We start from the raw sequence: 13657 nt of genomic DNA, 5'->3' as shown, positions 1-13657 counted from the left end.
TTGTCTGTATAGGAATTTGCTGAAGTTTATAAAAATTAAGATACAGATTTAAAAGTAACTATGTTAACCAAAATAATTATGTGTAGAATAGTCATGTATAATTAAAATGCATAATAAAAAGTTTTGACATTTCAATAACCAGCATAAGTATTGAATATAATTTATTTAGATAGTCCAACATAATTATTCTTAGACCTATCTAATTAAATTTTTGGATATTTTAGCAAAATCATTGTCTTCATGTACATATATATATATATATATATATAATATATATATATTTTTTACTAACGTTGAAAATCTTTATAAAAAATGATATTTATATTTTTCTGTAATACGAACTGTTTGAAGATATATACAAAGATTAGATTAATATTAATTCGTTTCATTTCCTTCTTGGAATATTAATCTTTTTCAGAAATGATAAAATCATGTATATTTAAGTATATGACATGGCAAGTATGGAAGCAAAACTTTGTATTCTTATGACATTTACGAGTTTAAATGCAAAAATGCATTTAAACTCATTAAATGCATTTTTGAAAAATATAAATATTTAGAATATATTTAAAATATTCGTATTGAGCAGGCCATTTATAACAAAAATTTTATTTATTTTGTACAGTTATACATTTTAAAGCATATTTATGTTGCAAAATGTTTTGGTCTTTTAATTTAACATTGTTGATCTAATTTAATATGTTGACCCGATCGAAATATATAATATGTAAAAACAATCTCGAGCAAATAACATTTTTTTATTTTAATTTTACAGGATCCCTATATGCTTTACACGTTGATTCTTTCAATCTTTTTGTGAGGATAATAGAAACAATTTTTTTTTATCTTCGATGCCCATCGATAAAATGCACGGAAATAAAACCCTGTTACTTACAATTGATTGAACATATTAACTTGATATTGAGTAATAGGAAATCTTAGCGCGAGTCAGATCTGAGGCAGAACGTTTGCGAAAAGACAGGATGAATCGGAACAATTAGCTAGATATCGAGTGCAATCAAGCGAAAAATTGAGACGAAAGAAAATCGCGCACCAAGCGATTTCAAATAGAACTCGAAATAGAAATTCTATCCGGGAAATTCTAAACTGGAATTTTGAGATACGTAAAAGCGCTTGTTGTCGCTTACCACAGCTATGCTTATTTTAAATTCATAAGCACAGGTGCATAATTTGCATCGACGTAATTATTCCACGAGCGAAATTTCGAACGAAAAGTGTTCTCCAGTAAGAGGGGCGTACGACTTAATATATAATATATATAATATAAGCCGCGTGAGTATAGAATATAAAGTGGTTGCGCCGTATGCTGTATTGCATATCTAATGAATCGATAAACATCGCTCCACTTTCGAAAGTTTCCGCGGTGAGATTTCAATGTGACGTGTTACACAGATTATTGCACCCTCGAGAAACGAAACGTGGAACGATTGACTGCCTAAAGACGAGCCACTCCATAATGTAAAACACTATTGAATATCGCGAATATAAAGGATCATGAGTTATTTATTTTCGACTTGCATATTATGTATTTAGTCATGAAATCTATGTAAATGTGGATTGCAAATGTGCATATAGTCCAAATTAATAGGTGTCATCAGAATTTGCCGTTGCATTTTAGGTCAAATCCTCAGAATAATGCATTGAACTGTATTAACAGGAGATGAAAGAGTAATATAGTTGAATAAATTTCGCACCAGCGTATTAATTTTAAAGCCATAATTACAAAAAATATATCAGGCTATATATCAGGCTATATATCTACGGATAATTGTAATGCCTATACGAAAAGAAGATTTTGCTAAACTATTCAAAAATTTAATACGTAATATATACACGTGTATACTGTTTTTATTTTGTTCTTTATTCTGACGAAATGTGCTGTTTCAATTTATATTTATTTAGATTACAATTTTATTAATTAAGTTAAAGTATTATCGTTGGCATTTTTCCCATTAGATGGCATTAAAAAAACGCCACGAACTTTTTCCCACATCTAATATGTTTAATTGAATGAAATGTTTTTTTAACTGATAAAGATTAAGTGAAGTTAAAATGTTATATATATTTTATTGGTTTACATGTATGTTATTGTTGAAAAATTGTAGTTACATCTTTTTAAAATTAACATCTATTATTTGTTTGTTATTAGCCATTATTCTCTTTTTTTAAATTTAACTAGACATAGATCTGAAAATAATTTTGTTAGACTGTCAAAATAATTACATAAAATGTACTAATTACTTGCTAGAATGTTTAATGTAAAATTTGTTGCAACATTGTCCATTGTGCTTGAACGTTCTACATAATTATTTTGATAACCCAACAAAATTATTTTATTAAATTTTTAGATACTTCAGGAAAATCATTTTTTCCGTATACTGTTAATTGCTGCAAAAAAAATTGAAGCGATTATTTTTTATCCATATGTCACACTGAGCAAAAAAATTATTTCTTTAATTAAAATAATTTAGTTGGTCTTTATTTCATTTAACTAAAATTAATTTAGTTTATCTTTCTCTCTTACATACATTCTTTTGAAGAATGTATGTAAATACATTAATTTACATTCTTCAAAAGAATGTAAATATATTAATTATATTTGACTCAGATACATACATTCTCCGACAAAAGAAATAAAGACGAACTGAATTAATTTGATCAAATGAATATTTGTTCTTAGTGCATATATATTTAGTCACGAAATTTGCGTAAATATCGATTATTATACATAAAAATGTGCAGATTTCAAATAGTAATCTTCAGATTTTTTTGTCACATTTTAAGTTGAATCATTGGTAATTTTGACTTGTATCACATTGTAAAATACGAAGAGAAAATAATTTCGTGGCCGGTAAATAAATCCTGCACCAAAGTATTAACTTTAAAATCGTAATTACAAGCGAGATACATTGGACTATATATACGCTCAGCGTAAATAATTGTAGCGCCTACCTGCGCCACCATAAAAAAACAGAAGTAAAGCAACTTTATTATTTCGAAATTCCACGTTTATGCCAAGATAGCGAGATGGGAAATAGCATCTGTGAAATAAAATAAAGAATAAAAAAAGCTGTAACCATCCTTTCATGGATAACGGCAAGTTAGCGCGGCAGAACATTCTTTTATCATGATTTTATCGTACGATTCTACCATAAAATGCGATATAGAGACATTCAAAAGTACGTGTATGTGTCTTTACTGGGGAAAAAAAAACTAGAAAAAGAAGAAGATTTGAAGCTCTAGAAAAACATCAAAGACGTTAATCCTTGCAACGTCAACATCTTTATAATATCCCTGCGTTTCTTTCCACGCAAATTAATTTTTATTTATTCCTTGTCTCACTGTAGATGTGTCAATTGTGGCTGCAGCTGTTATGTAGTCGCGCTTATGATAATTTGGCTTAAGCTAACTCCAATTAAGTCTCCCCTGCCTCGCATAAATCATCAAACTCCAATAAGCCTCGCATTCATACAATCTCTCTTTGTCTTTTCGCAGAGTAACCTGACAGACGGGGAAGAAGATCTGCCTGAAGACGCTTTCTCGCTGCTGTCGGTGCTCGTAGTTGGTTCGCTAAACTTTCCATTTGATCGATCGCGAATCGCCCCTCGAAGACAGCCTCCCAAGAGTGTCTACTCTCGGAAGCTCCGATCTGACCCCGTCCAATCATATCGGTGGTAGTCTTTGCCTTTCTCTCCCTCTTCCTAAGCTCTCTCTCTCTCGACACCTTTTTGCTACCCTTATCCTTTGAACGCTCTCTTGCTGCTTAATATAATCGATAGAATCAAATAAATTATGATTAGAGGCATGTCCCGAGAGTGTCGTAATTTCTGTCACATCGATACTCATCACGAAACTCCAACGATGTCCTTCATACAATATTCCTATACTATAATCTTGTAATATTTTTTTGCTAGAAATGAAAGAATTTTAATTGTGTAGAGACTTTTTATTTAAGATTTAATAGACGAAAAATCAAAAGTCTAGATCTTGTTTTTAAAAACAATATTTTTAAGATCTATCAAAATACATTGAAGTGTGACAATTTATTATATATTTAAAATTAGAAATATTTTTAATTTTTCCTTCAAGTAAAACGTTTATATAAAATCAGATATAAGATAAAATCCTTCTTAAAGAGTCGCAGCCTATGCAGAAGACTTGCCTGAAATTGTAAGAGACAGCAAGAGTTGTCCTGATCGACGTTTTAGCATAAATTACTTTACTATGGTGCTTACGTTATCGATAAAATAAAGGTTCACGAAGCGAATTATATACTCTGCTGAATCTAGCCTTTTAAAGGGGATATGCACATGAACCAGAACGGATTTATCGGCTCTTTGTTCATTTTGTTCACTCAGCTTCACTTGTATACCATCTTTTCAACATTCGCGTTTGTAACATATTAATTATAGAAATACATGTAACGCCAAATATTAAAAGTTACAGGAGATTACGGCCACTCTCGAATTTTTCCCGATGAGTAATGCCAATTTCCCCAGAAATGATTTTATTAAGACGAAAGTCGGAACTTCCGAGATCCTTTATAAATAACATTTATTATATCGTGTAGTAAAAGTTTTAATACGTATATCTCAAAATTTCTCGGAAAAAAATATATATTCATTATACAGCATTCAATACTAGTAGTAATACCAATATTTGCGCTGTATCAGCATGACCCGGCTCTTCTCATTCATCCTTCAATTGAATTCGATGAATAGCAACGAATCATATTTCATCGACCAACACGACGTCGGATTTCTTAAAGGCCAACGCGCTTCGAGGGGCGATATGTTGTACGGTTGAACAGTAGCGTGTCCTGGCAATTCTTCGCTAGACGGATCTCCACGATATCCGTAGGATTCCTCCTCGTGATCCTGATATTCTTCTCCGTTGCTGGCAACGTCTTGGTCTGCGTGGCGATTTACACCGACCGCGGACTACGGAGGATCGGCAACCTCTTCCTGGCCTCCCTGGCCGTCGCCGACCTCTTCGTCGGTGGGCTGGTGATGACCTTTGCCGGGGTCAACGATCTCCTCGGCTACTGGATCTTCGGAATGTGGTTCTGCGACATCTGGATCGCTTTCGATGTTATGTGCAGCACTGCCTCTATTCTGAATCTATGCGCCATATCACTCGATCGTTACATACACATCAAGGATCCCCTTAGGTGAGATTACGACACCGAAAAAACAAAATTTTGCTAAAGTATCTTAAAATTTAGGTAAGTACAGATCTGAAAATAATTTTGTTGGAAATAACCTAAATAGGATAAGTTGATACAATTTTGAACATGATACAATTCTGAAAGAAATAAGATTTGAATTTGATCTAAATTCTAAATTTAAGTTTGATAATCTTGATCTCTTATACTAAAGGAAACTGTCAAAAAATACTGAGAAAAAATAAAACTTAAATCTCAAAAAATTGGATTCAAATCTTATTTTATTTACATAGAATTGTATCTTGTTTGAAATTATTTTCTGTCAAAACAATTATGTCACTCAAACTTGCTATTATATAATGTTAAAAAACTTTTTGCGATATTGCTCATCATGCTTGAGTTTCCTACATAATTATTTTCATAATCCAAATTTATTTTCAGATTTGTAGAATATCTACATAAATTTTTAAATATTTCAACAAAATCATTATTTGTATCTTCAAAGAAGGATTATCGAATAATTTGTAAATTAAAAACTGTTTTTCAGTGTGGTTAAAAGACATTTTTACAGGATAAAATTATTTATATGAGAGAGATATAATTTTGCGGAGAGTTTCAAATAGTTAAACAAAAATTGTTAGAAAATAATATTAAAATTATACTTGAAAATATTTTAAGAAATTCCTAAAAAATTATGAGTATAAATTTTCCCTTATAAAAATAAAAATCTGAGCATGCGAGATATAAATATAAAAGAGAGAGAAACAGAAATGTCAACGAAACTTCTATGAAACGTAAATTGAAACAGCATAAAAAAATATTTTATGCTGCTTCAATTTACGCTTCCTAGAAATTTTGTTTACGCTTCTGTTACTTTCTCCTTTCACTTTCCCCTTACATTTAACTTACATTCCGGTCTTTATTTCCACCAGAATTCAAAAAGATGAGAATTATAGAGTTTTAAAATAGAGTTTGTCAAATGTTGTTGTTTTAGGTACGGCCGTTGGGTGACCAGGAGAGTTGCCATTGGTGGCATCATCGTTGTATGGCTTCTAGCAGGACTTATATCCTTCGTACCGATCAGTTTAGATCTTCATAGGAATGATGATCAACCCATGTATGAAGAGATAGTGGAGGTAAGATATCCGCGAAGTTTAATTGCGTTGATTTATTAATATCAGCAATTCAATACGGTCTGTTTGAATACGTAATGAAACGATTTTCTACTGAACGAACTTCAGCTCTTGAACAAATTATAGGTTTTAATTAGTGAATAATCCTTTCTATGAGAAATTTATAAAATACGAATCCGTTTATTTCAATATTTGAAGTGTATATATTAGGTGTGGGAAAAAATTCGTGGCGTTTTTCCCATTACATCTAACGGGAAAAACGCCGCGAACTTTTTCCCACATTTAATATTATTTAAAAAAAAGTTTACAATTATAAATATTACTCTGTGTTCTACACGGCGCTCACGCACTCGTGAATATTTCTCCTTGTTTAACATTTGATAAGCAACGAGGATGAAATGATTCCAAAAGTGTTGCAAATACCAAGTGGAATGCAGCACGGAAATTTCCAAGTATTCTCTACGGTGGTATCAATCATGTGAAATTAAATTCATATCAAGTGTTATAAAAAAAAATACGTAAATGTTATTGCTTTCGAATACCCAGAGGGATTAAAAATAAATTTGTTTGACTGGATAAGTTTCTTACAATTAATGAAATTGTAATTCGTTTAAATTTTAATACGCAATATTAGAGATGATGCGCAGATACGCAATAAAGCCGCTTTAAAAGAGTAATTACACTGATTTTGATAGATTTATTAAGTTGAATTAAATTTATTTTTAAATGTCTTGACAAGTTAGTCTTAAATCTATTTTATAGTGTTAACTCCTAATTCAGTTTTGGTTAATGATTGCTCGTGCAATTCGTTATTAGTAAGATCCAATTTTTTATTTTGATTTTTCATCGACGCAAAAAACTACTCTCACAATTAAGTCCGATTTTTCGTTATCTGGTTAATTTGTGGTTAAGCTTAACCACAAATTAATAAAAAGTTAGACTTAATACACAGCACAGAAGATTGAACCAATATTGCTGCAATGTTACAATATTGCAGATTGCAATGTAACATTGCAAAGATATTACAGAAATATAAATTAACAATGCTTGCAATATGTCAGTAATATGCATGTAATATTCCAGAAACATTACATACAAAACTGTAATTCTTTAATTATTACTATAATAATATAAAAATATAATTTTTTAATAATATTTATATAGTATAATCTTTTAGTTTAATAATCGTTTTTATGATATAATAATTAATATAATCCATTTTTATATTTCAAAAAACTTTATTAATCCATTATTTGACGGTCATTTGACGGCCATTAGCTAAATTTTATATTTATTTTGAATATGGATTAAAAGTTTATATAATATCGAGTTTGGATACAATGCATTATTATCGGATAAGATGATAAGTATAATTAAGCTACTAAAAACGATTTATTGAAATATTAATTATGTGATCGATGATGTATTTATGCCTAATGCACGCAGAAATAAATCAGTGTCCTTTATTGATAAATTTCATACCGTCATTTCTTAATCGATTTCAATTGACTCAGAGTGGCTTCAAATTGAAAAGAATCATTGTAATTAATTTAATTCATGATTAACTTATCAAGCGATTATATTATTATGACTATATTATTAATATGGATAATATTGGGTGTGATTACCGACTAAAATTTAAATTTTAGTGTACATTATTAAATTAAAATTTTCTGCGTTTCAATTTTCCTTCAACATCGGCACGAACTTTCCGGATAATCCAATATTTGCTCGAGATACACACATACATGCTTTATCCTTAGGAATAAATTTATTCTTCAGAATTACATTTATTAATAATATTTTATGGTATTATATATTAATAATATTTTATCATAAAAAATTGCTTTTGAAAAGCATATATCATTAGAAACGCGATTTGTAGAAAAATTGAAGTTAGTGAGATATATAGAAAATAGTTTTGATTTTAGAGTTTTTATAAAAAATTTATCCAAATCGTTAAAAATATATTATATTGCAATATTGCTGAAACGTTTCGTTGCAATATTACAAAAAGCGGACATCTTAACATTGTTGGAATCTTACAGCAATGATTCAGCAACGTTTCGCAACCACCATGCAATATTGCAATGATTCAGTGAAATCATTCTGCAATGTTTCTGTAACTTTTCTGTGCTGCATGAGAATTGTGAGGGTAATTTTTTGCATTGTCGGATGAGAGAATGTGATATTTTCATCTAAAGAGTTTTTCTGTAGCTAGCTCTCACTAAGTACAAATTTTGAAATTGTCTGTATATACAAGATAACACAATTTGAACTCATGACTTGTTGGTTACGAGTCTGTCGCTCTCATACAGAGCGACATACAATTTCTCGACATAAATACAAATCAGCTGTTTTCATACGAAGCTAACACTTCATCCCAAAAATGAAATTTTTCGTTTTATCCTGTCACATCGTTTGCATCTGAAACATTGCAATTTGCGCAATCTTTGTCATTTCTCTCGTTAATTATTCATCTTTTACCTTTACAGGAGCACCCTACGTGTGCCCTAGACATTACACCTACCTATGCGGTGGTGTCCTCTTGCATATCTTTCTACGTGCCCTGCATTGTAATGCTGGGTATTTATTGCAGGTAAGATCGCCCACTGACGCCCACCACTATTCAGACGCAAATTAATTTAACTTTTTAGTTCGCACTCTTACCATAATCGTTCGCCATATTCTCTGAGTGACGTAGCTCATATAACGTTCTATAAAACATGACTAGCTCCGGTAATCCGCAATCCCGAATGAGTTTGAAGATAAAAACAATGCGCTCGGAAAAAGCTCGCATCTTCGTTTAAAAATCTATAGAAGATATAAAACACGTATGCAACAATACCGAACGTACCACCAATTCGCTTAGCGGAACAATGCGTCGGATGCCGAATGATAAATTTCCAATAGGTTGAATCATTTCTTTCCACTTGATTTCATTTCTTTATATAAAAATGTAATTGTATATCACCATCAAGATTGGATGTGTTCTCTTCGGAAAGAATAGTTTATTGGAATATATAATAATTTAGCTGAATACAGATTTAGATCTGAAAATTTTGTTGGACTATGAAAATAATTATATACGTTTAAACTGATTGTTAGAGTGTCAAAATTTTTAACAGCGTCTGTTATCATGCTTGAGTTTCCTACACAATTATTTTTGATCCAACGAAATTATTTTCAGATCTGTATCTATCTAAATCTGTATTCAGGTAAATTATATACTTCAATAAACTGTTCTTTTTGTTGATTTTTAAATTATATTTTATATTTTTCTTTCTCCGAATAATAATTTAAAAGTAAATCGAAACGCATACAGAATACAGATGCATATTATACTTTGCGAATGAGGTGAATAATTAAAGTGTTTTTTTTTGTAATAAGTAACTACGCACTAAATATCGCGCTAACGCTTCCCCTTCCTTATCTTTCTTTAATTTGTAAAACTTGAGAGTTTTATTGTATCTTACTTATCGTTAAACTTTTAAACTTTTATTTCAGCTTTCCGTGTAATAATAATACGAATGACTGAAAAATGAAGAGAATTTTATTCCATGCATTAGGGAATGCTTCCTTTTCTAGGCTCTATTGCTACGCGCAGAAACACGTGAAAAGTATCCGAGCAGTGACGAAGCTGCCGGACACCTCCATGGCCAAGAGTTTTCGCTCGAAGAGCAGTCGTTGCAAGCCACCGAAGCCGCAGACGAAGACGAAGCCAACCAGCCCTTATCATGTGTCCGACCACAAGGCCGCGATCACAGTTGGTGTAATCATGGGCGTATTCCTGGTATGCTGGGTGCCCTTCTTCTGCGTCAATATCGTCGCAGCCTACTGCAAGACCTGCATATCTCACCGAGCGTTCCAGGTGCGATTTTTTGCAAACTTCAAAGTTGTTCGTTTCAATTTAATTGAATTTTTTTTAAATTTTTCAGAACCAATTCTTTTTTTCTCTTAAAGAAAAGATTAACTGAAAATATCAAACGATCATTATTGATTATTTTTACTTTTTAATTAATATTTCTTGTGTTAAAAATAGGATTTTTTTACTTTTCAATAATTATGTCCTTTATACTGATTAACGTTTGGATTTTCGTCACTTTTTTATTTTTATAATAATTTTATCACTTGATCTTTTTAATGAATAAGAAATATTGAAATATTTTTAATATTAAATTCCGATCTACAATAGATATAGTAGACCTTTAGTCTTTTGCTCTAAGCTCCGAGTTGCTCTAAGCTTTAAACTTTACAATTGAGATCTGACCAACTCGCTTACGGCTTAAGACAACACCGGAAACATTTTACTGAAAAAAAGTCACAGAACTTAGAACAAAAGGCTAAGTGCTTACCGCACCCATAGATCGGCTCCAAGTGACATAATAAATCTTTTATTCTGAATCAATCTCGAAAATATGGAAATTGCTATTATAAAATTCTTCCCTCTAAAGAAAAGTGAGAATTTTTTTCTCACACATAGAACAATTTTTTATTTGCGGATTTTTCCGATTTTCGTTATATAAAGGTATATCAAAGTCGTTTTTCCCTTTCAAACAGGTTCTCACGTGGCTCGGTTACAGTAACTCGGCCTTCAACCCGATAATCTACAGCATTTTCAACACTGAATTCCGGGAAGCGTTCAAGAGGATCCTCACGAAGGGGGCACGCGCGCGAGGCAATCAGCCATCGACCAGCGAGTGCGGCGAATTCCGTTCAGTGGTGGTGCAGAAGCGGAACGGTTCCATGGTCGAGTGTAACATCAGTCCGAGATCGAGCGCAGACAGCTGCCAGGTCGGCGTCATGGCTCAACGACATCGCGACACCATCGTCAGTGCCATATAAAGCGAGCTTGTCTTTCGACTTTCTCGGTCACTTTAAACAATTTCTTTCCTGGATCTCGCTCTCGCTGCTCACCTTTGAAGTCGTCGCGATCGTGCTTCATATCTCGTCGAAGAATTTGCGAATCTGGAGATACCGATATCATCCTGGCAGAGAATAACAACATTAACGGGCGAATTAAAATATGCTTCGTGCAAGAGAAATTCATTCTTCATAGTGGCGTGTTAAACTTCTGCGATCTTCCGCGAATATACGAAATAATTTTATTTTAGCATTTAGATTTATATTCTTTGTTTACTTTTAAAATTTGTTTCGAATTCGCAATGCAAACCGTTGTAAAAATACATCGATGGCAAATTGCACAACTTCTAATAGAATGATATCGCTTATTGTTATTGTTTCGTACGAACTTGCAATGTACATAAAATCAGCATCGCCTGTACCAACAAGCACAGTTTACTCTCGCGTACTAAAGTTTAGTATTTGCATCCGCGAAGGAATGAACGCCAAACTGCTCAAAGGAAGACTGCAGCTGCAGTTGCAACGATCGTGCTCTGGCTATACAGTCGCGTAAAATAAGCATAACTGAGGATGTGGATAATACTCTCTGCTATATTGAATTTCTCCTCACATAATATCAATCAGTGTTCTAGGTAGTCGTTAATTTAACCCGAGAATTCTCTTGGACCAATAGAACATGCGTTGCTCGTATTTCTTCGATATCAGATTCTACAAAAGCAATATTAGTAAATGCAGGAACAATGTAAAACGAGACGTTTGCCAAATATTAAACAGAGTGTTTGCTAAAATCTTGTAAAAAAGTTTCCTGAGAATTCCTGGATATTTTCTAGATATTTTTATTCATAATTTCTGATAAAAAATTAGAGAGTTTAATATAATTTTGAAATAAATTGGAGTGCAAAAAAACAAACTATATTTTGAAAATTAGTAAAAGTCAGAGATTCTATGAGACTATATCTTTCGTTGTCTACAATTGGAGCGCAGAAGAGAGTAAGTTACTCTTTTCTATCGAATATTTCTTGTTTTCTAATTTTATAAAAATTTACAACACACTAAAACTTACGTAATATGCGTAAATTCTTTTTTTTTCTTAGTCCTGGTTTTTGTTGTTGATAGGCTTTGTAACAGCAGTTTTGCTGATGCCTAACCATTTGCAAGCTACTACAGTTTATTATACTACATTTTATGTCTATTATTCTGTTAACATGTAGTCTTTTCATGGAGCTTTGCAATGAAGTAAATTAAATTAAATTAAATATGTGTGATGCATATGTCATATATTAAAATGTAGAGAAAGTTTCCGCGTATTTTTGACAATTTTTCTTTATTAAAATAAAATGAATGGTTAGTCAAAGTATTTGCCATCATTTTCTATCACCTTTGTCCATCTTTTAGACAGTACACAAATATCACACAAATATCGAAAATCCTTCAACGCATGTAAACAATCGGCATGCGCGAAATCTTTCCCTACAATCTATCACATTAGGCCTGTTCTTTTTCTGAACCTTTTGCACCATTTCATCTTTCTTCCTTTTTTCTCCAGAAGAAAAGAAGTGAAAGAAAGATGAATTAGTGCAAAAATTCAGCTAAAAAGAATAGGCCTATTATTGCTAATCGATTATCAACATTTTGTATTAGCAAGAAATAATCAAAGAAATAACATTTGCAGAAAAACAGAATTTAAATTTAAAATTAAATTTCCCTGAATAGATACCAATAAAATTTCATGAAAATCCCTGATTTTTAAGAGGAAAAAGAAATTCCATAAAAATTTTAAGTTTTCCAGGTTTTTTCAGATGGTAAACATCTTTTACAAATGAACACTTCGTACGTCGTGTCTCTGTCTCTATGGCCATCGTCACGATTTGATTAACCGATGATGATTGTGATTAGTAACGTGTGGATTTCTTCAAAGTGCGATATTTTCATTGTAACGCATTTTGCGTATTCGCACGATAGAGGAATATCTCTTTTTTTTTTATAGCAAAAGAATGAAGGCTGTGGTGTTCGACCATGTAAATGCGACATTTTGCGAAGACATCAATTATTGTAATTAAGACAATCACCGGAACCACTTCAAAACATATCCCGAAGACATAATCCACCATGAAATCGTAATGTTGTCTTCTTTTTTTTTCTTCATTCATTTTCCTTTTTTTTAAGCGACGACAAGCGTAGAGTGGGATTTATCAATTAATAGAAGAATCCAAGTGTAGCACTTAGGATACTAATCTCATCAAGCAATCTCTTTAATGAAGCAACGTCGATAACAATGTCGATAGCCAATCTACAATATTAAAAGCTGGATGTTACTCAAAAATACTGGTGTGTTTCTAAATAGTAACGTCTATCGAAAGTCATGGGAAATACATATATATATATATATATATATATATATATATATATAATAATATATATATATATATAATAATATACGTAAGTAAAAGTAAAACGTAATAGTACAATAGTATAC

The 13657-nt window shown here is 31.7% G+C and overlaps 1 protein-coding gene across 1 annotated transcript; it reads left to right on the top strand.

Moving 5' to 3' along the window:
- The first annotated feature begins 3516 nt into the window (after positions 1–3516).
- LOC105625427 (dopamine receptor 1) lies at positions 3517–11163 on the top strand. Its single transcript, XM_012206790.1, has 6 exons — positions 3517–3586; positions 4882–5191; positions 6180–6321; positions 8814–8917; positions 9907–10189; positions 10879–11163. The coding sequence occupies exons 2-6, from the start codon at positions 5031–5033 to the stop codon at positions 11161–11163; spliced, it is 975 nt and encodes a 324-aa protein (XP_012062180.1). The 5' UTR covers positions 3517–3586; positions 4882–5030.
- The last annotated feature ends 2494 nt before the right edge of the window (positions 11164–13657 follow it).

The sequence above is a fragment of the Atta cephalotes genome (assembly GCF_000143395.1).
Source record: "Atta cephalotes unplaced genomic scaffold scaffold00001, whole genome shotgun sequence".
Classification (NCBI taxonomy): Eukaryota; Metazoa; Arthropoda; class Insecta; order Hymenoptera; family Formicidae; genus Atta; species Atta cephalotes.
Note: the sequence above shows the minus strand (reverse complement) of the source record. Positions and strands in the feature narration are given on the sequence as shown.